Raw genomic sequence first — 23,267 nt, 5'->3', positions numbered from 1 at the left:
GGCCTTGAACCTGTAATTCATATTGTATGAGATCAAAATGCTAACCATTGTGTGCATCACTTGATCAACTCACATTTCTGCATCAAGGCAGTATCGCTTAAATCATCCTTCACCTCTATGATCTTTTCTCTTCATGTGCTTTATGTGCATATGATCAGTCCTGTGCTGTTTTACCATTTCATTCTTTGAGGTTCTCCCATCATCCCTCAAAGACCAGCAGATTTTTGTCTTTCTGGGGAACCCACAGTCACAATTCTCAGGACAGGGTTATGGTCATTCTCGAATTTTGTTACTACTGTGCTATATACAAAAAAAGCACCCTTGTTCAATCCTGGGTTTTGGCAGCTAATACAGCAAATTCTAAACATGGGTCAGATAAATAATGTATCAAATCCCTCAGGAGAAAAGAGGAAGAATCAGAAAATAGCAGCAAGCGAGTTGTAGAAACACAAACTAATGAGTGATTTAAACTTTGCGGTAGGTAAGTGGCTAATGTCGTTGGTGTATTTATGCTTGTTGTGGTGCATAACATGTTAAATGCCCTGTGGTCATGGCCTGGTGTTTTATATGCAGTACAAGCCAATAGAAACTAACACAATACTTATTTCTTTCCCGTGTCCCATTATTTGTTGTGGTGAGGGTTTTTTTGTACCCCAAGTTTTTTCACAAGCTTATTACATTGTCTAACACTCACGCATACACTGCAATGGATGCATCAGAGCAGTGGCAGTCCTAGCCTGTTTGGCGCCCTGGGCGAGCACTCCCTCTGATTCTGATTGTTTCAGGATGAATCAGAATCAGAATCAGAAAGGGTTTTATTGCCAAATGTTGAGCAGGTTTACAACATTAGGAAATTGCTGCGGTGCTTCAGTGCAAACATTCTGTCATAAATTACGCTTAAATAGACATGAAAAATAAATAAATAAATAAATAAATAAAAATAAGAATAAGAATTAAAAGTGCTAAGTAGATAGGTATATACATGAGTGCAGGTGGTGATCAGTGCCAAACATGGAATGATGCAGGGTCATGTGTTTGTGGCGGGGACAGTCATACGGTTATTGTTCATGTGTCCAACAGCAGAGGGGAAGAAACTGTTCTTATGGCGAGAGGTTCTGGTGCGGATGGACCGGAGCCTCCTGCCTGGGGGAGCAGGTCAAACAGACTGTGTCCAGGGTGAGAAGGGTCAGCTGAGATCCGAGCTGCACGCCCCAGTGTCCTGGAGGTGTACAGGTCCTGCAGAGACGGGAGTCTGCAGCCAATCACCTTCTCAGCAGAGCGCACAACACGCTGCAGTCTCTGTTTGTCCCTGATAGTGGCTCCAGCATACCACACGGTGATGGAGGAGGTGAGGATGGACTCAATGATTGCGGTGTAGAATTGCATCATCGTCCGTGTTGGCAGGTTGAATTTCTTCAGCTGCCTCAGGAAGTACATCCTCTGCTGGGCTTTCTTGATGACGGAGGTGATGGTGGGCTCCCACTTCACGTCCTGGGTGATGGTGGTACCCAGGAAGCGGAATGAGTCCACAGAGGTGATGGGGGTGTCAGTCAGGATGATGGGGGGGAGTAGGGCTGTGTGCTTCCTGAAGTCCACAATAATCTCCACTGTCTTCTGGGCATTCAGCACCAGGTTGTTGTGGCTGCACCAAGACACCAGACGTTCAACCTCCCTCCCCTTAGGCAGACTCATCCCCGTCCGAGATGAGTCCAATAACGGTGGTGTCATCTGCAAACTTGATTAGCTTGACAGACTGGTGGGTGGAGGTGCAGCAGTTGGTATACAGGGAGAAGAGCAGAGGAGAAAGAACACAGCCCTGAGGGGAGCCGGTGCTGATGGTCCGGGAGTCCGAGACATTCTTTCCCAGCCTCACATGCTGCTTCCTGTCCGTCAGGAAGTCAGTGATCCACCGGCAGATGGGATCAGGCACATTCATCTGGGAAAGCTTGCCTTGGAGATGGTCTGGAAGGATGGTGTTGAAGGCAGAGCTGAAGTCCACAAACAGGATCCTGGCGTAGGTTCCTGGGGAGTCCAGATGCTGCAGGATGAAGTGTAGGGCCATGTTGATGGCGTCATCTACAGACCTGTTGGCTCTGTATGCAAACTGCAGGGGGTCCAGGAGGGGGGCCGTGAGGGTCTTGAGATAGGAGAGAACCAGGCGCTCAAATGACTTCATGACCTGCCATTATCCAATGACAAATCTGCTTACCTGCATCTTTTGCTCGTTTCTCCTCCTCTTCTTTTCTCTTTTTTCTAAACTGAGGACCTGATGGCTTTGAACTTTTCTTTTCTATCTTCCATTGCTTTTAATTTTGCACTCCAGTATGAACACAAATCCCCCAACTCGAGGATCACCACAACATAACCTAATAGACCTGCACCTTAGTTCACAGATTCACTTTGTCTAGGGTTTATTTCTGGAATTTCACACAACCCAGGATTCAAATCATGAATACATAATGGGCTTGGATTTACATCATTATGAATGAAATGTGCTCTATTTGGAAGCAGCCGGCCTCCCCTTTCGATGGGTTGTGTGTGAGACTTCAAATGATCAAACTGTAAATTATAAATTTCAAATTGTTATTGATCCCTTTACCCCTGATCCCTAAAGTGTATATTTATTTTCTTACTCTTCTTATATTTATTGTTTGTTTACTTGCACTGCTGTAACTGGAGCCTCGTCTCTCTATATACTGTACTGTATGTAGTGGAGATGACAATAAAGTTTACTTTGACTTCAGCGCGTATAGAATTTCGGAAAAACATCGGTGCATTATAAGTCCCCCGCCGCCCCACCCTCTCCTCCCTGTGCCGCAAGCAGCAGGCGCACCTCGCAAACGGAGGGCGCTCTTACTCCCAGCAAATGGGCGATAGAAAACCGATCGGTGCCTATGCCATTCCCTATGCGCTGGCATGACGTCGGGGCAGCATGAGTACGAGAATTTTTTTATTTTTTTTGCCGATGCCCGTGATGCCGCCCCCCACCACGATGCCGCCCCGGGCCCGTATCAAAAACCGCTACTGCATCAGAGGCAGCTCTGTGTTCAATATTTTACCTCAGGACACTTTGAAATACAGATTACAAGAGCCAGGAATTGGGGAACCAACCTACCAATTGGTAGATAGTGTATGTTTAATTCTGCCCCAGCTAGGGTCAATGACTGATCCTGAATTTCAAATAAACAATCTGAAATGCTTCAGTTCTACCATTTGGCCAGTCGCCAGTGTGTATTTCTTTCCCCAGTCCATATATAGCCGAAATAGCTCAGTTGGGAGAGCGTTAGACTGAAGATCTAAAGGTCCCTGGTTCGATCCCGGGTTTCGGCAGCAGATCAGGAGTGACTTTTGACTTATTGCGAATGGAGTATCACCTTAAGTTAAAACCTTCCTGCCAAGTCTCCCTATTTGTCAAGTACGTTGGATAAACTGACAATGGTTATGAAGTTTCAGCTTTTAACAAAAAATCTTAAGTAAAAAACAAACAATAATCATAACAATAATAATCTGATGAACTGATGGAAGATCTTTAAAAATGAGGTGACATTGGACAAAAACAACTTCAATTCTTATAAGTTATAGATTTCAACAACATATACGACATGGTTGGATGGGTAATTTTAGCTTCATAGTTATAGAAACTCCGTAACGAAATAAAATAGTGGAATTTCATAATAAGAATAAGTTTCCTTACTTTCATCATTGAAGGGTAGTCAAGGTTGTTTATTTTACTCCATATATAAAGGTCGAAGTCCTTCCATAATGTTATATATACAGTATGGGCAAACATTAACAGCTGTGTGTCACGGTAGCGCGTGACGTCAGCGCTCTTGACGGTTCTTGTTTTGGAGGAAGTGAACATAGCTCCGCTAAAAGCTAGCACGCTAGCTCGACAGGAAAAGCGAGCGTCAACGGGAACTGGACAAGAGCATTTTACCAAATCGTTAGACGAAGGGAGTTAAACTTCGGCACTGGCAGTATTGATTTCGATAAAAAGGGTCATTTGAGGGGCTCGTTGTCAGAAATAAATTAGCTGTCGACGCTGTGTACGTGTTGTTTTGTTACGCCAGACATTTGGAGGAGCCGTTAGCTTGCTCGCTAGCCTGTGCGTTAGCCTTCCAGACGAAGCAAAGGAAAAGTCCACTTTTGACATCTGTTTGTTGAAGGACCACTGCCCAGGTTGGTTTGTGGTGACTTTGATTGTTTATTTTACTGATAGCATATGATAAGAGTATAGATGTCGTTATCTAAGTTTTAAATTGGTCAATCAGGCTTGCGTAGCTAACGAAACGTTAGCAAAAAATCAGAAGTGTCACAGATGTGGTAGCTAGTCGACACTGTCCAAAAAAGAAAAGGAAAAACGCTCCAACCCCCATTGTTTTGAAATTATGTTGTATTTATTAATGACAGTGTTTTCAAGCTTCACCCTTTTGTTGCATTTACTCAATTAACTATGTAGCATTTAGTGTTTTAAATGTAATTTTTTTCTGACTAGCTAGCCCCTTGCAAATACGTTCAAAGTCTTCACGACAGTTTTCTTCAATGCAAGTGCAACATTGTTTTACAATGTATAAAGTGAAAATAACTATAGTTAGCCGGATTTACAGTTGAGTCCTTATCGATGGATCCTACCCCTTGGTGCACCGAGGCCAGCTAAAGTACTTATTATGCTCAACATGCTTGCCAAGTCATGGTTCCGTTGGTCCTGTGTTTTAACCATGTGATCAGTCGCTGACACAGTGTCATGGGGCACAGATTATGAGAGCCGCATAGCGCTATGCTAGTTTTGCCTCGAGCCGTGGTTACTTGTTCTCATAATGGGGTGATCTGTGAAACACAGCATAATCTGTGATTAGGCTCTGTACCTTCTTTCAGTAATGTTGTCTCCAAGATAAAAAAAAAAAAAAAAATCCCGATTGGACTGATAAAGCCTTTCTGTAATTGAGTTTGGACTTTGGTCACTACAGCAGTGAAAGGTAGTTATTAGTACGTAGCGCACTCGGTCCAAGTCGGAAATGCTCAGTGATGTCTTGAGCAGGCACAAAGGATGAGGATATTTGACATCTGGATTTTAGTTATACACATACAAACAAACGAACTAGACTTGTGATCAGCAGGGTCTGGGATGTTTATTGCAGCTCTTGGATTTTGTGTCACCCCTTAACAGAGATTAAACAATGAGAGGAGGATGTACTACATTTGAGGGGGGTGGGGGTGGGGGGAGAGAATAGAAAATGGCTGACAACTATAATACATTGTCCCATTTCCTCAAATTTAACAAACGGGAACTGTTTATTAAGACTTATGAATTAAATTGTGAAGCTAAACGGTGTGCAATACCTGCCTTGTATTTGGATAAATGCATATTTCAGAGAAGACATCATCAAAATGTATTCATACCCATTTTGGAGTAACTGGGCATGCTTCCATTTCTTTTGACGTTTGTTTTTATAAACCTCCAAGAATGGTTGCTTCAAAATGAAACAATGTAGTTTATTCCATTGAATGGTGTATATGAAATATATAAATAGAACAAAATGAATACTTTACAGCATAACAAAAAGAACCAAATGTCAGCTCAGATCAACGGCCTCAACATTGCATTGTTATATTTTGAGCCTCGTGGTACAGTGTAGCCGTTTTCTTTGTTTCCAAAGTGAAGAAAAGACAAGTACAGGAGCAGTTGGTGCACTTAGTCTTAGTCTCGTTTGTCTCATTTGAGCTTTTCTAGTGCTTACTTCTCTTCTCTTCTAATAAAGTTTGTTGTCTTCGCGGCTGTGGCACAATGACGTCGAGGAAGAAAGTATTACTCAAAGTCATCATCCTTGGAGACTCGGGGTAAGTGATGCTGAGCAGCTGCTTCAATGCTAAAGGGGTCTGAATAATGGCTCACTTCAAATTAGACACCAGTAGGAATAAGTAGGATTTATAAGCTTTACAAATGAGTTCATTGTGGTGATTTTGTTTCGTTTGTTTCTTCCCTTCATGTGTGTTAAATATTGTTCTGCAATTTTTGTTCTAGAGTTGGGAAGACCTCGTTGATGAATCAATATGTGAATAAGAAGTTCAGCAACCAGTACAAAGCCACAATAGGCGCTGATTTCCTGACAAAAGAAGTAATGGTGGATGACAGACTTGTCACAATGCAGGTACTGCCAAAATATGCTCACAAGAATACTGAAAAACTGAATGGAAATGTTAAGTCTTATGTACCATGGCAACTTTGTTGATAAAGCACTTTATAAACAGCTGCAGCGGACACAAAGCGCTATACACAAAAATGAATAAGTACATTGAAAACAATAAAAAAGAAGTAAAAATAGGCAACTATAAATCAGTTAAAACAACTAAGATCAATGTCTCATGCTGGGTCAAAAGCCAGGAAGTATAAATGCGTTTTAAGATGAGTTTTGAAACTGGACAATGTAGGTGACCGTCTGACCTGCAAAGGCTATTAAACTAGTTATACTTTTTTCTCATTTTTATTTCTTAAAAACTACAAAAAAAAGTGAAAAACTCAAATTAGGGGTAAAAGTTAGATGTGGTTAATTTCAACCATACAAACCAGTGTTGTTGTTTTTTTTTGTTTTTTTTTTTGTTTTTTTAATTTCTGTTTATTTGGTGCCTGTAAGCATAAAGATTCTTGTCTCTTAGATTTGGGACACAGCAGGTCAGGAGAGGTTCCAGTCTTTAGGTGTGGCATTCTACCGTGGAGCAGACTGCTGCGTCCTGGTGTTTGACGTCACTGCACCCAACACCTTCAAGACCCTAGACAGCTGGAGGGACGAGTTCTTGATTCAGGCCAGCCCACGAGACCCTGAAAACTTCCCCTTTGTGGTGCTGGGCAACAAGATCGACTTGGAAAACAGACAGGTGTGTTCAAATGTAACTGTGCCAGACGTGTTACATCATGTAAGTGATGCATCATCTTTTATCGAAAATGTGTGACAGGTGTTGGTAATTTGTCATACGAATGGCTTAATGAAACAAGAATAACTTGTGTTTTGCCAGATGTTTTTAACCTCACCATCTTCTTTGTGTTTCAGGTAACAACCAAGCGAGCACAAGCTTGGTGCCAGAGCAAGAACAACATCCCATATTTTGAAACCAGCGCCAAGGAAGCAATCAATGTGGAGCAGGCCTTCCAAACTATTGCACGCAATGCTCTTAAACAGGTAAGGTGATGTCAGCAGGAAAGCTGTTGGGCAGTTTTAGACACACAACTTCATGGAGACTGAGCTGTAGAGCTTCACACAGACTCTGTTACCTTGTTTGATTTCAGGAGACCGAGGTGGAGTTGTACAACGAGTTCCCTGAGCCAATTAAACTGGACAGAAACGAGCGAGCCAAGCCGTCAGCAGAGACCTGCAGCTGCTGAGGACTCTGAAGATCTTCAGAGGGTTGTCATGCCCTCACTACCCTGTCTTGCCTTGTCTATATATCCTCTTTCCCATGGCTCACTATGTTATTCCCTATTGCCCAACATACAAGCAGCATCCCACTTATTGAGAATACTAGTATACACAAACATGCTGCACTCACCTCCTTATGTATACAAAGTACACATTTTCTATAAAAATCTAAATTTCCTAGCCCAAAGAACACCTCGAGGGAACAATACAACATTTATTTGTATTAAGCCTATGACTTCCCAGTGTTTTCTCATACTTTTTCATGGCAGTGGTGGTATGGGCTGATCTCACTTGGAGTTCTATGTTTATCAATGCTTTCAGTCCCAGTTTTGGTTGTAACAGTTTTTATTTGAACATGTCCAAGTGGGAAATCAAAGCATTACTTCTTTAGTTATTTGTATTTCTAATTTAATTTAAACTTCTTTTTTTTTTTTTTAGTGGTTTTCTTACTTTCACAGCCCACTGCTGCTGCATGAATAGTAGAAACACTGCTCCCCCTTCTTACTCATTTGTGTTGTGGCTTATGTTAGTTTCACTCTGAAACACTTGTTAATGTGGTTTCACTTGACCTCATAAAAATCTTTAAAAAACATAATTCTGACACTTAAACAGGGATACTGTGTAAAAGTGTAGATGATATCATCATACTGCCTGCTGATTCTTAGTAATTGGTATAGAATTGGAAATGCAGATCGATAACAAGTCCATTAGACAAGTGTGTACAGATTCTTTTTTCTTTTTTGCTTTCATCTTCGGTAACTGAAAACTTACTGAAACATCTCATTTTGGAGCCACAATAAACACAATTGTAGCTCAGGTTGAGAACATTGTGTGAATACAGACTCAGTTCCTGCGTCCAAGTGCTGTTCCTCTGCTGGGGAAATGAAGGTTGTAAAATTCCAGATAGAACATTTGACATGAACCAAATCAAGACAGCATGTCAGTCTACCAGATAGTCCTAGAGGAGAGATTTTTCTCGAGTACAAATTGTCATTCATAACCCAGTACTATTAGCTAGTACATTTCTTTTTATTGTCAGCTGTTGCAACTTTGTATATTTGCAGACCTCTCAATCATTGTGTGGGGAAAACATAAAGTTGTGTTGTAAATCTCCATATCCGACTCTGCCAGATGCTCGTGTTGGCATACGATTCAAGTGCTTGACATTTCTTTTAACTGATCAGATCTTTAACTGTCTGTTCGTATTATTTTAAAACTTTGAAACAAGATGACATACATACTGTAACTCTGAAGGACAAATGTGGGGGGGAGAGTGTTGGCATTCATCATTATTATATTATTAATATGATAATGCATAGCATTTACATTGTTTCAAGTAATAAGGGTAATAAAAAAAACCTTGAATAAAGCATTATTGTGTCTGACATTTATTGATGAACTCTTAAATTGTAGAACAATGAATTACATTTAAAGTATTCATAAGTACAAGTTAAAAAATTTTCTTAAAAGTTTAAACTTTTTCTTATACAATTGTACAGCAGCAGAGTACAATAAGTAAGGCATGAATGGTCTTTCAAACACTGTTGAGTTTTCAGTTCATGTATTTACTTTGTTCTTGGTTTCTTGTTGGTTCCCTGAAGCCACTGCTGAAGTCCTCCTGCAGACTTGCGCTGATTCAGTGGCTTGCTTTCTTGCTCTTCTTTGCTTTCACTTGTGTGGGACTCCTTCCTCTTTGAAGGTGAACTGCTCGACAGCCAGCTTGCCATCATCTTACTGCTTGCTGTGGACTTGGGTTCCTACGAGTGAAAGAGTCAAATTTCTCAGCTGTAACCGCTCTTGTTAGTACAAAATGGCTAAAATTCCCAACCACATCATTATATCTGATACCTTTTTGCTGTTGAGATCCACTGGTTGGAGGCATTCTGGAGAGTTGTTGCGCGTGTTGTTGACAAACGAAGAGACGGGGTGAAAAGTCAAAATATTTTTTGACTGGAGCAGTTTGAGAGCTTCTAGAGACTTCACCTCCCCAAAATCCAGCCATTGCCTAACCTCTTCCTCCCCATCAAGGATCGCTGGCATCCTAAAAAGCAGTCACAATGATTTATGATTTTACACAGCACGAATTAAGAGCATGTTTCCTGGTCTGGGATTCTTACCTATCATGGATGCTTTGCAGATTTTGGGAAGCATTCACAGTTATTACACTATATGAGTAAAGGGGTTCTCCACCTCCAGGTGGTGTCCAGCAGTCAAACACTCCTGCCATAGTTAGCAACCTCCATCCTGTCCACTCACCTGCAGCTTCTCCTCCCTGTTAAATACAGAGTATAATGGGGATTTCAACAATGCAACAGAAACACCTGGTGGACACATGCACATTTTTATCTTGGTTCATCTCCCACACAGGAAACTTAATATCCGCCTAAGCTGCATTCTCTCTACTTTTGAAGTAGATGAAAAAAATGTTTGTGGAGCTTATATTGCAACAGAAAACCCAAAGCAAACCTTCATCAAACCAGAGGAGGCTTTGGCTGGAGGGCGCACTGACTCAGAGTCTGAGTTCTTTCTTTTCTCCTGGCTGGGTCCTGACTGAGTCTGAGGGAAGTAGATGAAGAAAGGCTGCTTGCCTTTTTCAACCTTTTGCCACTCATAGAAACCATCAGCTAGAATGACACAGCGCTGTCCTTTCAACATAGGGTCCTACAGGGAGATGGTAAAATGGTTAAGACACTCCTATGTAACAAAAACCGACAAGTAAAGCAACACGTGATGCACAGGAAATGTAACATCGCTTGCTACTAGGTAAAGCACCTTGTAGGACTTCTTCTGCAATATATTCTCACTGCGGCAATTGCTGGTACTGTATTGCATCTTGCTGGGGTCACTCTCCTTAAACCATGAGGGTACCAGACCCCACCGCATTGAGGCCAACACACACTTATCCACAGGAGCATCCTGAAGACAAAAGACGGACACAATATTCAATGCAAAAAACCCAGAAGGACAGAATGTTTTTGAAGCCTGTAATATTTAATACATAGTCGGTCAACAGACACAAGAAATACATTAGCAAATGTTAGCATCACGTTTTTAAGTTCTATAACTGTAATAAAATATATAAGGTTTTATTACGAGGTTAGACAGTGACTGACTTCACCTGGGGTCCTCTACAAAAGCCCCACTTCACTTAAAAACGTCACATCTTCCACCTTCCTCGGGCGCTTCCCCAATATAAGTTAAGCTATAACAAACAGTTGACATGTTAGCTTCTGTATACGTTATAATAATTACCTTGTCAAAATGCCTCTGTGACAGCAGGACGGGACTCATGGACTGCGGGTTCTTATTGTAGGAGGGTCGATAGTTGTCCGCGTCTCCATCCCTCCAGCGGGGCTGTCTCCTCTGCCCCCTTCGGTTTCTGTAAGAGCAGGCTCGTTTCAGCTCGTCAGGAGCAAGGGTGCATGCTGTTCTTCCACACATTTTAAATGAGACGAAGCAGAACTTTTCCAACACCTGAGAACGACATTAAAGGTATCGTGTTAGCATGTTAGCCTGACTTTTTATCGACCAAAACATAGCTCTAGAGCCGCTGACACTATTTAGGACTACTTGCCCCACCACTTTCCCAATGTTGTGGTATATTTGACGTGCATGAAAAAGCTGTACTTACTGTATCTGAGCCACTCTTAACCTCTGAGTTTGTGTCCGAGGTGAGGTTTAGAGTTCGGTGTATTTTTGAATATAGGGCGGGTATTTGCCTGGGCAAGAGCCGTGAAGGGGGCGCGGATGTACACGCCGTGACGTACACCGGCTCTGCTTCCATCTAGCCAGAGCCAAGATGGCGGCCGTACGGAGAATATTTTATAAGAATAAAATAAAATAATAAAATAATTATTCAAATATTATATTATATTATATGATAGCTACAATGTTTAATTATAAATAAGTACCTAGCTCTTCTTTGTGCCACCAAAAAAGTACCAATACAACTGTGCAACTAAGACCACTGAAAATATTTATGACAATGCAACAGGTAAAATGTAAAAATTAATAATAACAAAGAATGAAAATGAAGAATTAAACATATATTGCATTCCATAAAATAATATTTGGCATAAACGTAAAATGTTAAGCGATTTCCATCAACACACTAACCAAGCGGAGTAGCTAAATATTGCTCACATCGCAAATAGATAAAGACGGAAATGTTAGCGGCTTTCCACGAGTTGCCAAGGCAACAGTAAACAGGTAACGGTTCAGGCTCAGCATGCGCTCCTGACACCTGTGGGTCTCAGCAGGTGAGAGGAGAAACGCGATGGTGACATGTTTTATTGGAGCAGCTTGTGAGTTTACTGTGGTTAGCAACGCTGCAATGACAAGACAATCTTGTTAGTGTCTAGACTGATGTGTGTAAATCTTTGGCTCCACTTCTGGCCTTCCGTTCAAAAGGTAACTGAAGGACATATCACACCCTGCAGGGGCATTAGACACAAACCTGACAGGTGTATCAGGTGAATTAATTGCCCACCCCTGCATTAAACCGTGTCCCCGTTTTGTGTGTAACTATGAAGCAGAGCACAATGATCCTCCTGAGGAATGAGAGCTGATGTCAGTATGGAGTCTCATCGGTCTGTCCACATGGACCAAGAGGGACACCAGACCACAGCTGGACACTGTGCTCCATGCCCAGAGAGGGGTGAGAGATACAAAACTATAAAAGCAAATGCTGCCTCTGTCTGAACTTTCCAAGGAGCAGGCAAATGCAACTGGAAATCACTGGGTTGTATTTTCTTTCTGGCTCCATCAATATCAACTAATGCTCCCCAGTTGATTCCCAGGTTTTGTGCCAGTAATCCTACATTTATTTAAATTTTATTACCCCATTTTATTGTTAAATGTACAGATTATAACTTTAATAGAGGAAATTCTTTCAGAGGAAGCCATTATTGTTGAACTGAAACATGAACAGTATGTTTTCACACCTCAAGACAACTTGGCGTCTTTCTTCACAGACATGGCTTGTAGATCACAAATGCAGAATTAATCATGAGGTCACACTCAGGACAGGTGGCTAAGTGTTTGAATGCCAAAACTATGCATTAAAGTTTCATGAGCTTGTTCCTTGGTCTTCACTTAAGATGCTAAGCCTTTAGCCTTTGGTACTACTACCCTAGTCTTTGTTATGCTGTACCTATCATGTGCCAACAACACTTGTGTTTAGTGTCCTTTATGCACTGGGGTCTACCCATCCTGAGGTCTGCCGCAATTTTGTCAGCCTGCCTGCTCTTGACCTGGATAGACTGAGAGAAGCCAGGGTTGTCGTAGACAAAGCTGTCAAGGTAAGCCTGCACTCCTGAATGTGTTCAAAGCGTCCATGTGTTTTCAGGATTGCGAAGCCATTGTTTGTTTGTCTGCTCTCTGTCCTCTCAGATGCATAAGGTGTTCTCGATCCAGGGCAGGTATCCTGTTATCAGGGAAGGGCTGAGGGCTAGAGGCTGGGTTGAGCGGTGTATGGTCTACTCTAAGCGCCGAGTGCGTCGCCATCAGAGCAGTAGGAACAGAACCGACTCGAATTATGCTGTGTGTAGTGATAGAGATGATGGTGAGCTAGAAGCGTGGCTGACTCCGAAGACTAATCGTGGGTATCTCTGCACACACCATCATTTTATCAACATTTGGTTCTTCTTTTCAGACAACTCAAATGATGCTGAAAAAGAAAAAGATGCTGACAGACTTCACAATGTCATGGTAAGACCAGCTTTTCATGTTGAGGAAGTATACATTGTTAACCTTGGTTAAACTGATTAAAATTACAGCCAATCCCAGATTCAGATCTCATCTCTTTCCTCTGCTCATTTCTGTAGTCTCGCCTGGTGTGGAATGAAATGGTTTACTTCTACTGGACAAACCGCAGAAAGGCCATCAACACAAAAAACCTGCATAAGGAACAGATAACTAATCATTTTTCAAAGGCAGGCAACTTGACCACCAAGGTACATTTATTTGCAGTTGTTATTTCAGACAGCCTTAGGATCCAACTCTGTGCCCCCCATCATTACTTCTCTTTCCCGTTACAGACAGGCTTGTGTTTGAATCTGAGGAAACTACATTGGTTTGATTCGGCTGACCCAGACACCTTCTTCCCCCGCTGTTACAGACTAGCAGCACTAGATGAGAGGCATGCCTTCATTGGTTAGATCTCCTTTTATGTCTTTTCAAGCTTGACCTCTTGTACTGTACCGCTTTGTAATGTTTTTTTTATTTTTTCAGTTTTTATTTCTGCTTTACTCATCTCTTGTCATGGTGCTGGGTCGGTGACCCACCGTTTTGTGTTTATTAATATTATCATTATTATTATTGATTATATATTCTAGCTGAGAGGTTTTCTTCCCATGCCTCCTTGTGTGTCTGGTTATGTGTCGGTGTGCTCTCTCTATGCTCTCTTTCATGTCCCTGAGTCGGTGTCTGCAGTTCTTTCGATGGTTCCAGTTTTACTTTGAAGGTCTGTGTCTCGTCTTGTTAATTAGGATCAGCTGCGCCTCCCTTCGGTTTGCCATTTTGTGTTCCTCTGTGTGTATATTTATAGTGTGGGGTTGCCTTTGCTGGTTGCCGGTCCGTCCGTTAGTTGGTGTTCTCTGCATCTCTCTCTGCTTCTCATCCCATGTTTCTCCCTGCATGTTATCGTTTCAGGTTTGTTTATTAGTTGCCCCAGTTTAGGTTATGTCTTAGTTCTGTCCTCGCCATTCTTGCTTTTGTTTGCTTTCACCTTCTGTAAATAAAGCTCACTCGCATCTCAGCCAGTGCCTGCATCTTGGGTCCTTTTGTCACAACGCCACACGGCTTGCCCCGCACACCATGACATCTCTGATCTCTGTGCAGATGACTACAGGAGGACTGCGTGCACCAGTCTTCTGAAGTACATTGTGGAGAAGGACCAATATGTTCAGGGAGAGAGAATAAGTCACACCATACAAGCTGTTAAGGGTATGACCTTTTCTCACACAAGTGTATATTACTCTGTTCAAAGAAAAAAAGAGAGAGCGATCGGTGTTTTTCGTTCTTTCCTTCAGGTAAGAAGAAACCAAGCAAACGGCAGTCTAGCCCAGTGAATATTTCCCAAACGATCAACAAGGCACTCAAAGTTTGCTAGGACTTTCTGCAGAGTCTGGAGCACAGTGACATAGACACTAACTTAGAAACACAGCAAACACCCGGACAGGAGTGGGCAGAGTTTTTAGACAGTTACTATCTAGTTGTGCAGTGAGTATGCATCACCATGTGCGTGTTAGAGAATTATCCAGAGGCTTTAGCAGACCAACATGCTCTTCTCAGTCAAGTACAACTCTGTTGTGTGCTTCCTTGCTCAGTGGTGGAGCAGAGATTGATAGCAGTGATTATTTAGTGATCCACTGCAAGGCTATGCTGCAGAGGATGAAGATAGTCAATCCCCAGCTGGAGATAGAAGGCATTCATAACATCTGGATCATCAAACCTGGAGCAAAGTCCAGAGGCAGAGGTGAGAGGCCACGCACAATCAGGCCTTTCCCAGATTGTCTGACAAAGTCATGGTTGATCTGTTTTACTTTCTTTCTAGGGATCAAATGTGCTAATCGTCTTGACCAGATCCTCGACCTGGTGAAGGGTGATCCAAAACTTATCAAGGAAAACAAATGGGTGGTACAGAAGTACCTGGAGCGCCCCTTCCTTATCCATGACACCAAGTTTGATGTGCGCCAGTGGTTTCTGGTCACCGACTGGAATCCTCTGACCGTGTGGTTCTACAAAAAGTGCTACTTACGCTTTTCCACACAGCCTTACACGCTAGATTCAATGGACAGGTGAGATGAATAACATAAGAGGTGAAAATGAGAGGAAGGGGCAGACATGAAACCAGTTTGACATTAAAATAGAAAAACAGGAAGTGAAAGGCCGCACAGAGGCAACATTACTTTGCATGCCATTTTTGGCGGGAAATTTGATTTTCCATCTGTGCATCATTTGAATAGTTGTTAACTTTCTCCTCTGGGTATAGTCAAATTCTAACATCTGCCTCCGCATACTTCAAACAAATAGAAAGCCACAGTGCACAGTCTGTAAGTGCTTCCATTGAGCTGAGGGGGAGGAAATGTGGGAATCCTCGGAATTTGTGTATTAGAAATACATGAAGAAATTATATGAGTTTTGTCAGGAGGGATTAAGCTGTTGCAAACTTCAAAGAGTTCCAACTAGGTTGCAACTCATGTGGGATTTGGTTAACTATATTTACCGGCCAATTTGTTAGGTCCACTTGTTTGACTTCTCATTAATGCAAATATGCAATCAGTCAATCACATGGCAGCAACTCAGTGTACTTAGACATGTAGACATAGTCAAAATGACCTGCTGATATACAAGCATGTCCTGAGTTTGTGTCTCCTGTAACACTCTTCTATATCCTAGCCTAACAAACTCTACCTCTGTCCAATAACAGTTTTGTCTTTTATTTTTTAAGCTCCATGCACTTGTGTAATAACTCCATTCAGAAGAGCTTGAGGCCCTTGCTACAGCGGCACGGAAGCATTCCAGTGGACAATATGTGGTCGGTTGACCAGTTCAAGACTTTTCTGTGCACCAAGGACCGGGAAGCTCAGTGGGATACTGTAGTCGTTCCAGGAATGAAGAGAGCTCTCATCTATGCGTTACAGACAGCACAGGATCTGATAGAGTCACACAAAAACACATTTGAGCTCTATGGTGCTGATTTCATGTTAGGTACAATGGGCCCGCCATACATGACACACTGTATTTCACATTACACTCTCTGCATTCATTTCATTTAAATAACATTTAAATATTTTTACTGTTATAAGAACAGAATAATTATCAACAACTAACATGTTATAACATGTTCATTTTTCAGATCGTGACTTGCATCCGTGGTTATTAGAAATCAATTCTAGTCCCACCATGGCTCCATCAACCCCTGTGACAGCCCATCTCTGTGCTGCAGTGCAGGAGGACACTTTACGAGTTGTTCTGGATCGGAGAGTTAAGCGCACAGCAAACACAGGAGACTTCCAGCTCATATATAAAAAGGTCAGGAACAGCTTTCCCTTCGTTATGCTTTATGTATATTTAAATGGAGACTATGATGGAGTACTTCAGATGTCATTTTTCATCTTTAGGCAGCTGTGAAAGTTCCTCAGTATGTCCCTCAACACCTGCATGTTGAGGGATTCCTAGTTAAATGCCCCTACTCGCTTCCTCCCCTGAAGTCCTCCAGCTGTGCAGTGCCAAAACACCGTTCCCCATCAAAGACAAGAGTCCCTCAGCAGAAAAAGTAAAGTCTCTTCCTAAGATACCATTAAAGGATGTAGCTCACAAACACCAACTGTGGGTTTCTGCCACCTCCTCGTCTTCTTTCTCTCACCCTATGATGGTAACTCAACAATGTCTGACAACAGAAGAGATGTGTAACATCTAATAAGATAACATTGTGGAAACTAGATAAACGATTTCATTTTAGTGGTGATTTTGCATTAATTACAGTTTTATATATAGAAAGCCCAAAATAATCATGAAAAGGTCAGAAAAGAAGCATGAGGGATTAAAATATACCAACAGCGATCAGGACTGAAAGAACTGGGATCGCTTTTGACATTGACATTGAGACTCGCTAATGAATTCCTCAAACAGAAGATAAACAGAATGGAGAAGCTGTCAGTAACGACAGTGAACAGGTGGCGGCGATCATGCACAGCTCAACGGTACTGTAAGGGAAGTCCACGCGAAGAAGACACATGAGCGCGCCTAGGTTGTACTAGATTGGATCAGCGGGGAACTCTATTGTGTTGTGATTGGCTGCTTTCCTTCGGCTAACGAAGTCTAAACCAATAATAGCAGGGGTGCTGGCGCCTGCATCACACTGTAAGAACCAATCACGGCGTCGTCCCTTCGACAGATCCAATCTAGCACCAACCGAACAGCCGAGACTGCCTTCTGTAACCGTACGAAGAAATGGCTGCGTCCGTATGCCGAGTGGGGAGCACTGTGGGTCGAGCCCTTGCCAAAACCCACAGAGTAAGTATCTCTTTAAAGGTCGTACAGAATACTTTGTTAAAAAAATGTGGAATATATTGGCGGAATGTTCCGCAACACTAAAAGTGTTCTGGTACGTGCTAGCCAGGAAGCTAGCTAGCTGTGCTATTCGCTGTACAGCTATGGAGAGTCTGTAACCGGTTAGCATTAGTTAGCTATCACTGAATGCAAGGTCAATCGGCTTATGAATCAATACATATTGTAACAGCTACCTAAAGCACTTTGTCCACTTCATTAAAGATCTTTCAAGCAGTCTTATTGTCGTTTTACTTAAATTTGGTCATTGACGAGGTAACATTTGCTATTTGTCCTCACTTGCCCTCAAAGACAAGTGAGGCTAGCACCGATAGTGTAGCGACTTTGGAAAGACACATGACTACTGTTGTTGATGCGGCTGAAGAGCTGGATAAGAACGAATACGTCAACTCGAAAATAACATGAAAACGTCGTAATAACACCCAGGTTGGATTATACTTGTAGCATAAATTCAAGATTTTACCAGATTTTGTAATAACAGTACAGTTCTGTTTACTAGTGACAGCCCCTGACATGTCATTACAGCTGTACCGTCTTAAAAAGACACTGCTCTAGAGGGATTTGGGGTTAGCCTTTCTTTTTTTGATCACTCATTCTGCAGGTGATAAAGATTGTGCTAATGAACTGATATTTATTACCTATTAGCGCATACAAAGTCAGAAAAAACATGCTTTCCTCCCAGGTAATCAGTTGTAAACACAGAACAAAATGGATCATTTTAATTAAAAGCCACCGCTAGCAGGAGAGTCCTTTTGAACTTGCAGATAGATCATTGGGATGGTACACCAAATGTTCTTATATTGGGATGTTATGTAGTATAATAAAATATAAAAGTGGTTCTCCAGAGTCCTATTTTAAAATTTATTGTTTTAATGTTTTGCATCTGTAACTTCTCCAGCCCATCCTGCTGTCCTTGAGGCGTGGACAGGCCTCAGTAAGCTATGCCCAGAGTCTGTTAGGAGCCCCTGAAACCCGTCTTACTACACTGGACAATGGTTTGAGGGTTGCGTCTGAGGAGACTGGACATGCTACATGCACTGTAAGAACACGTCATAAATAATGCTATAAGTTGGAGTTGTTTAAGCACACGATAGACACTTTTACTCATGTAAACCTCAGCATATTTATTCAGCACATGCCATCTCTTCTTTGTCACAGGTTGGACTGTGGATCGGTGCAGGCAGTCGCTACGAGAGTGAGAAGAATAATGGAGCAGGCTTTTTCCTGGAGCACATGGCTTTCAAGGTAAACTTCATGACCTTTGCTATCCTACAGGGCTATTTGTTAAAGTAGAATTTATATATCCAAAATGACAGAGGTTGCAATTACATCCCCCCCTTCAGTAAATGTGTTTTGTCTTCTTTGCAGGGAACCAAGAAGCACCCACAAACAGCCCTTGAGCAGCAGGTGGAGTCTATGGGTGCTCACTTAAGCGCCTACACCTCCCGGGAGCACACTGCATACTATATGAAGACCCTGACCAAAGACCTGCCTAAAGGTGAGAGGCAAAAAAAACCAAAACACAGATTCTTCTCTAGTTTTAATAATACAGTGATCGCCAAGACATCACAGTGAGATAAACTATTTAATGAGAATATAACAATAAATCAGTCATTTATACTTGGTTCTCTACTATGAAGGGAAGAAATTCCAACTTTCATTGTTTCTTAGCACCTAGTATGTGCATTTCTCCTCTTAGTTGTGAACAACATCTGTGTTTTCCAGCTGTTGAGCTGCTGTCAGAAGTCGTGCAGAGCTGCTCCCTTAACGAGGCTGAAATCGAGCAGCAGCGGAGCGTGGTCCTGCGTGAGTTGGAGGAAGTTGAGAGCAACCTGCAGGAAGTTTGCCTGGACCTGCTGCATGCCACAGCCTTCCAGGGGACTGCTCTGGGACACAGTGTGCTGGGCCCCTCCAGCAGTGCCAGGTGGGAGGAGCTGCCTGCTCATGAATATCTCTAGATTATTATTATTATGTCATAGAACAGCTGTCAGGGGAAAGACTACTCGGGCTATTCGAGTTGGCTCAGTATAGCTTGACTTAGTTTTTAGGGTTTTCCATTTAGGTGGTACTACCTGATACTAGGTACTAATTTTACTACCTACTTGGCTGATGTTCCAAGTGATCTTAGGCGAGCTGAAAATGTGACATCAGACTGTTTGCCACCGACTTGCTAGTCAGTGGTGTCACTCGATGATTCCCGAAACCTTCACGAAAATCAAAATTGCCATTTTTGAAAAATCCAGCAATGAGGGAAATATGCTTATATTGTACTTTTTTTTTTCTTTCTTTTTTTTGGAGCTACTAAATTGTCACCTATCTGTTTGCTATCGCAATAATTTTTATACTGCATATAAATTTATACTGGTATTATTGCAGACAATATGATATGGCACAGCTCTAATGATAGTTGTTATAATTCTTTAACTAACACAGCAAAAAAATCACACAATTTACACCTTTATGTAAAAAAATGACTAATCTTTCATACAATGCTCACAGGAATCTGACCCGCCAGGATTTAGTGGATTACATCAACAGCCACTATAAAGCTCCTCGCATGGTGCTCGCTGCTGCTGGAGGTAGGTGTTCTTCCTCTTACGCTGTTAGGACGCATTATGGTGCATTGTGGTGCTCTACATTTCCTTGAAAGCCTTGATGCTTATCTGGTGTGTTTCCTCTACAGGTGTGAGCCACGACGAGCTGGTTGGTTTGGCCAAGTCTCACTTCAGTGGAGTGTCTTTTGAGTACGAGGGAGATGCTGTCCCTGTGTTGTCACCCTGCCGGTTTACTGGCAGTGAGGTGAGATGTGTTAATTAAAAAAACAAATAAAAACTGCATCTTCATTTTTTTTTTCTTCAGTATTTGTGTTTATAAAGATTTCAAAAACCTGGTTCTTGTTTAGAATGAGATGTGGGGACATTCAAAATTATGGTAAATGGTCTTCTTCCTCTCCTCAGGTCCGTATGCGTGACGATGCTTTTCCCTTGGCACACATTGCCATCGCCGTGGAGGGTGCTAGTGCTGCTAGTCCAGACATCGTGCCTCTTATGGTGGCCAACGCCATCATCGGCAGCTATGACCTTACCTACGGTGGTGGAAAGGTTGGAAATGTTATTTATTTTTTAAAATGTACAGTGTACAACGATGAAAGTGTAACTGTAGTATTGAAATGTCCACAAACATGACATCATCATGCTGGTTCTTTATCGTTTAAGCTTTATTTGGTCTCAGGTAAAAGTGTTGCTGCCATAGTGTATAGTATATCAGATTTGAGATTTAAACTCAGAAAGGAGGATCTTGCTGAGATGAACAAGTCTTTGTTATGTCTGACAAGAAAGTGATTAAAATGTAAACAAAAAAAGAGTACTTTTTTTTAGTAATACTGTAATTATATTGTGAGTGTCAGCTATTGAATACACGAATCAGTTCAACTGGAAAAACTTGACTCTTGGTTTCTTCTTTAGTTATGAAGAAATATAATAACATATTCCTTTTTCTTCTCTTTTTCAGCACCTGAGCAGCCGCTTGGCTCGCCTGGCGGTGGAGGATAACCTCTGTCACAGCTTCCAGGCCTTCCACTCCTCTTACAGCGACACTGGCCTGCTGGGCATTTACTTTGTGGCCGATAAGAACAACATCGACGACATGATGCACTGGTCCCAGAATGCCTGGTCAGTAATGGTTCACGGACAGAGAGATGCAACGGGAAGATTAGAGTCTGTGATTTGTTGCTAAAGGTTTAATTCCTTCATATTTTGCTCCCTGCAGGATGAATCTGTGCACCACAGTGACAGAGAGTGATGTCGCCAGAGGCAGGAATGCTCTGAAGGCTAGCCTGGTTGGACAGCTCAATGGTACGTAATATCTGTAATGGATTATACACGTGCATATAGTTTTTGCACACCGTTGAAAACCTGGAATTTTTAGATCTTTTTCATAAGCTCCTTTCAAAAAAGTAAAGTCCTAAAACGTTTTTGAGCTGAACATGAGCAGCAGAATGAATTTGAGAGCAATGATACTACCTGATGATACTGTGTGCACTGCATCCCTGAAAGTCTCACACAGTACAGTATGTTTTAATCACAGAAAAAAAGAATGAAAACATTCTCTTTTTATGAACTCGGACACACCACTCTCATGAATTATAAGTTGACACTCCTGTTTGCCTTCTAGGAACAACACCAATCTGTGATGACATTGGCAGACACATTTTGAACTACGGCCGGCGTATTCCTATAGCAGAGTGGGATGCTCGGATTGATGTAAGTTTACTCTAAAGGACAAAAAGATCACGATGTTCTGTGTCTTCACAGCATCATACAGTACCTTCTCAGATTTGGCTTAGTCCTGTAGTCTCTCCCGGATGAGCGTTTTAACTCTAAATCTTTCCTTTCAGGCTGTGACCCCCAAGATGGTGCGTGACATCTGCTGCAAATACATTTACGATAAGTGTCCTGCTGTGGCTGCTGTCGGTGAGTTCTGCTGTACTTTTAGTCTCTTCACAGCAAGGAAGCAGCTCATGCTGCAACTATTTTCTGTAACCTGTCTCTCCTTCTCTCCACCAGGCCCCATTGAGCAGTTACCGGACTACAACAGAATGCGCAGTGCCATGTACTGGCTGAGGTTCTAAGATGATTAGTTATGTCTCTCTTCTTCCTCACCCTTACTTCACCTTCCTCCCCTTATCTCTGCGAGAGTAAACAGTGGATTCTCCACATGTTGGTGTGTCAGCAAAGGCAGCCATCCAACCTCTGCTTCCCGTTTTTGTCCAACCAGCTCATTAACAGTAGCCATCAGGGGGCAGCCAAACTGCATATTTTGTCTTTAAATTGCGTTCTGGTTACATATTGATTGTACTGCACAGGTACTGCTCACCTTATACTGATTTATAAAGGGAACAGAGGGCTGACTTGAACATTGAATAATTATCAGTGTGACATAATATGGTCAGTACTGAATATCACCAGATGGAGCAAGAGTATATTTATAATTTCTGTAACATTTGTTTCTGTCCACTATTGTACATAACAGAAGCTCTCATTCCAACAAAAATAAAAATAAAAACTGTAAAATATTTGTCTTGTGTCCCTTTGTTAGTCATACAAAAGGATTTCTTAATGATTAAATTATGTAAATACAGAAATGTTGAATATGAATGTAAACAGTACGCGTGTGCACAATATAAGCAAAGAGCTAACCTGGTTTTACTGTGAGTCGCATTCACACCTCACAATGTTTTTAAAACATAGGTTTGTAATATCAGACCACTAAGGAAAAAGTACTTTTTAAACACAGCAAGGGCTTTTCAACATAACATTTCTAAACACAGTAGTTTCCTTTAGAAAGCATCAATTGTGTTTCCGCATAAGATTTTTCAGCAGAAGGAAAAACTTTAATTGAGCCAAAGCACAAACCACTGCTGTGCAATGATGCACTTTAACTTTGCGATGCTTGAAACTTATAAAATCAGGTTAAAGTTGAGGGTTATCTTCCAATTTACACACAGTATAAAAACAAAGAGTGTGCCACAGAACAAGACTAGGACTGCACAGGAATGGATTGTGAGGTTAGCAAGAGAAAACTATTCGTGCACAAGAGACACCTTGAAGTCAGACTGAAGCATACTAAGGACAAGAACAGATGAGATGAAGCTACAGCTTTTTGACCATAAAGATGCTGCTCATGTTTGGAGAAAAAAGGAGCGGCTACAACCCAAAGAACACCGTCCCCACAGTGAAACACAGGAGTTGGGAGTATTATGCTGTGGATGTGGAGAAAGAA

General features: G+C 41.9%; 4 protein-coding genes and 1 non-coding gene across 8 annotated transcripts; 4 read left to right on the top strand and 1 right to left on the bottom strand.

Moving 5' to 3' along the window:
* The first annotated feature begins 3,257 nt into the window (after positions 1-3,257).
* Positions 3,258-3,330, top strand: trnaf-gaa (transfer RNA phenylalanine (anticodon GAA)). The gene has a single exon. It is a non-coding gene; the product is annotated as a tRNA-Phe (tRNA).
* A 705-nt stretch (positions 3,331-4,035) lies between these two features.
* On the top strand, positions 4,036-8,781 carry rab7a (RAB7a, member RAS oncogene family). The gene is made up of 6 exons (XM_005746454.1): positions 4,036-4,179; positions 5,760-5,838; positions 6,023-6,149; positions 6,655-6,873; positions 7,047-7,175; positions 7,283-8,781. The coding sequence occupies exons 2-6, from the start codon at positions 5,786-5,788 to the stop codon at positions 7,376-7,378; spliced, it is 624 nt and encodes a 207-aa protein (XP_005746511.1). The 5' UTR covers positions 4,036-4,179; positions 5,760-5,785; the 3' UTR covers positions 7,379-8,781.
* A 175-nt stretch (positions 8,782-8,956) lies between these two features.
* Positions 8,957-11,816, bottom strand: hmces (5-hydroxymethylcytosine binding, ES cell specific). 4 transcript variants are annotated; one of them, XM_013914215.1, is made up of 9 exons: positions 11,529-11,604; positions 11,324-11,379; positions 11,044-11,196; positions 10,665-10,886; positions 10,185-10,328; positions 9,879-10,073; positions 9,530-9,684; positions 9,261-9,453; positions 8,957-9,169 (listed from the first exon to the last, which is right to left on the bottom strand). In XM_013914215.1, exons 3-9 carry the CDS (start codon positions 11,194-11,196, stop codon positions 8,978-8,980), a joined length of 1,254 nt encoding a protein of 417 aa, XP_013769669.1. In that variant the 5' UTR covers positions 11,324-11,379; positions 11,529-11,604; the 3' UTR covers positions 8,957-8,977. The 4 variants fall into 4 exon arrangements, with proteins under 4 accessions (XP_013769669.1, XP_013769668.1, XP_013769670.1 ...); XM_013914214.1 differs by lacking the exon at positions 11,324-11,379 and having other exon boundaries at positions 11,556-11,816; XM_013914216.1 differs by lacking the exon at positions 11,324-11,379.
* A 195-nt stretch (positions 11,817-12,011) lies between these two features.
* Positions 12,012-17,206, top strand: LOC102203203 (tubulin monoglycylase TTLL3-like). Its single transcript, XM_013914213.1, is given in 13 exon segments — positions 12,012-12,069; positions 12,595-12,712; positions 12,804-12,975; positions 13,066-13,121; positions 13,238-13,366; positions 13,451-13,565; positions 14,253-14,357; positions 14,444-14,633; positions 14,741-14,889; positions 14,968-15,211; positions 15,865-16,124; positions 16,273-16,448; positions 16,538-17,206. Coding segments are annotated over 13 exon segments (1,887 nt in total). The 5' UTR covers positions 12,012-12,055; the 3' UTR covers positions 16,697-17,206.
* An 85-nt stretch (positions 17,207-17,291) lies between these two features.
* On the top strand, positions 17,292-22,562 carry uqcrc1 (ubiquinol-cytochrome c reductase core protein 1). Its single transcript, XM_005746456.1, has 13 exons — positions 17,292-17,432; positions 18,385-18,525; positions 18,645-18,731; positions 18,855-18,984; positions 19,212-19,410; positions 19,986-20,065; positions 20,170-20,285; positions 20,444-20,587; positions 20,997-21,157; positions 21,255-21,340; positions 21,660-21,748; positions 21,883-21,958; positions 22,052-22,562. The coding sequence occupies exons 1-13, from the start codon at positions 17,370-17,372 to the stop codon at positions 22,114-22,116; spliced, it is 1,437 nt and encodes a 478-aa protein (XP_005746513.1). The 5' UTR covers positions 17,292-17,369; the 3' UTR covers positions 22,117-22,562.
* The last annotated feature ends 705 nt before the right edge of the window (positions 22,563-23,267 follow it).

This window comes from Pundamilia nyererei, unplaced genomic scaffold (assembly GCF_000239375.1).
Source record: "Pundamilia nyererei isolate P.nyererei 1_Seehausen unplaced genomic scaffold, PunNye1.0 scaffold00178, whole genome shotgun sequence".
Lineage (NCBI taxonomy): Eukaryota > Metazoa > Chordata > Actinopteri > Cichliformes > Cichlidae > Pundamilia > Pundamilia nyererei.
Note: the sequence above shows the minus strand (reverse complement) of the source record. Positions and strands in the feature narration are given on the sequence as shown.

What these genes read in the sequence shown, in the direction of transcription:
- rab7a (XM_005746454.1), top strand. Translation starts at nt 5,786, where the DNA reads ATGACGTCGAGGAAGAAAGTATTACTCAAAGTCATCATCCTTGGAGAC. An exon ending in ATCATCCTTGGAGACTCGGG is followed by an intron (nt 5,839 to 6,022) that starts GTAAGTGATGCT and finishes TTTTTGTTCTAG; the next exon opens with AGTTGGGAAGACCTCGTTGA. An exon ending in ACAGACTTGTCACAATGCAG is followed by an intron (nt 6,150 to 6,654) that starts GTACTGCCAAAA and finishes CTTGTCTCTTAG; the next exon opens with ATTTGGGACACAGCAGGTCA.
- hmces (XM_013914214.1), bottom strand. Translation starts at nt 11,642, where the DNA reads ATGCTGAGCCTGAACCGTTACCTGTTTACTGTTGCCTTGGCAACTCGT. An exon ending in CGTCTTTATCTATTTGCGAT is followed by an intron (nt 11,197 to 11,555) that starts GTGAGCAATATT and finishes GGCTCTGGCTAG; the next exon opens with ATGGAAGCAGAGCCGGTGTA. An exon ending in CTGCAAAGCATCCATGATAG is followed by an intron (nt 9,454 to 9,529) that starts GTAAGAATCCCA and finishes ACTGCTTTTTAG; the next exon opens with GATGCCAGCGATCCTTGATG.
- uqcrc1 (XM_005746456.1), top strand. Translation starts at nt 17,370, where the DNA reads ATGGCTGCGTCCGTATGCCGAGTGGGGAGCACTGTGGGTCGAGCCCTT. An exon ending in GGTGCTCGCTGCTGCTGGAG is followed by an intron (nt 20,066 to 20,169) that starts GTAGGTGTTCTT and finishes TTTCCTCTACAG; the next exon opens with GTGTGAGCCACGACGAGCTG. An exon ending in CCTGGTTGGACAGCTCAATG is followed by an intron (nt 21,341 to 21,659) that starts GTACGTAATATC and finishes TTTGCCTTCTAG; the next exon opens with GAACAACACCAATCTGTGAT.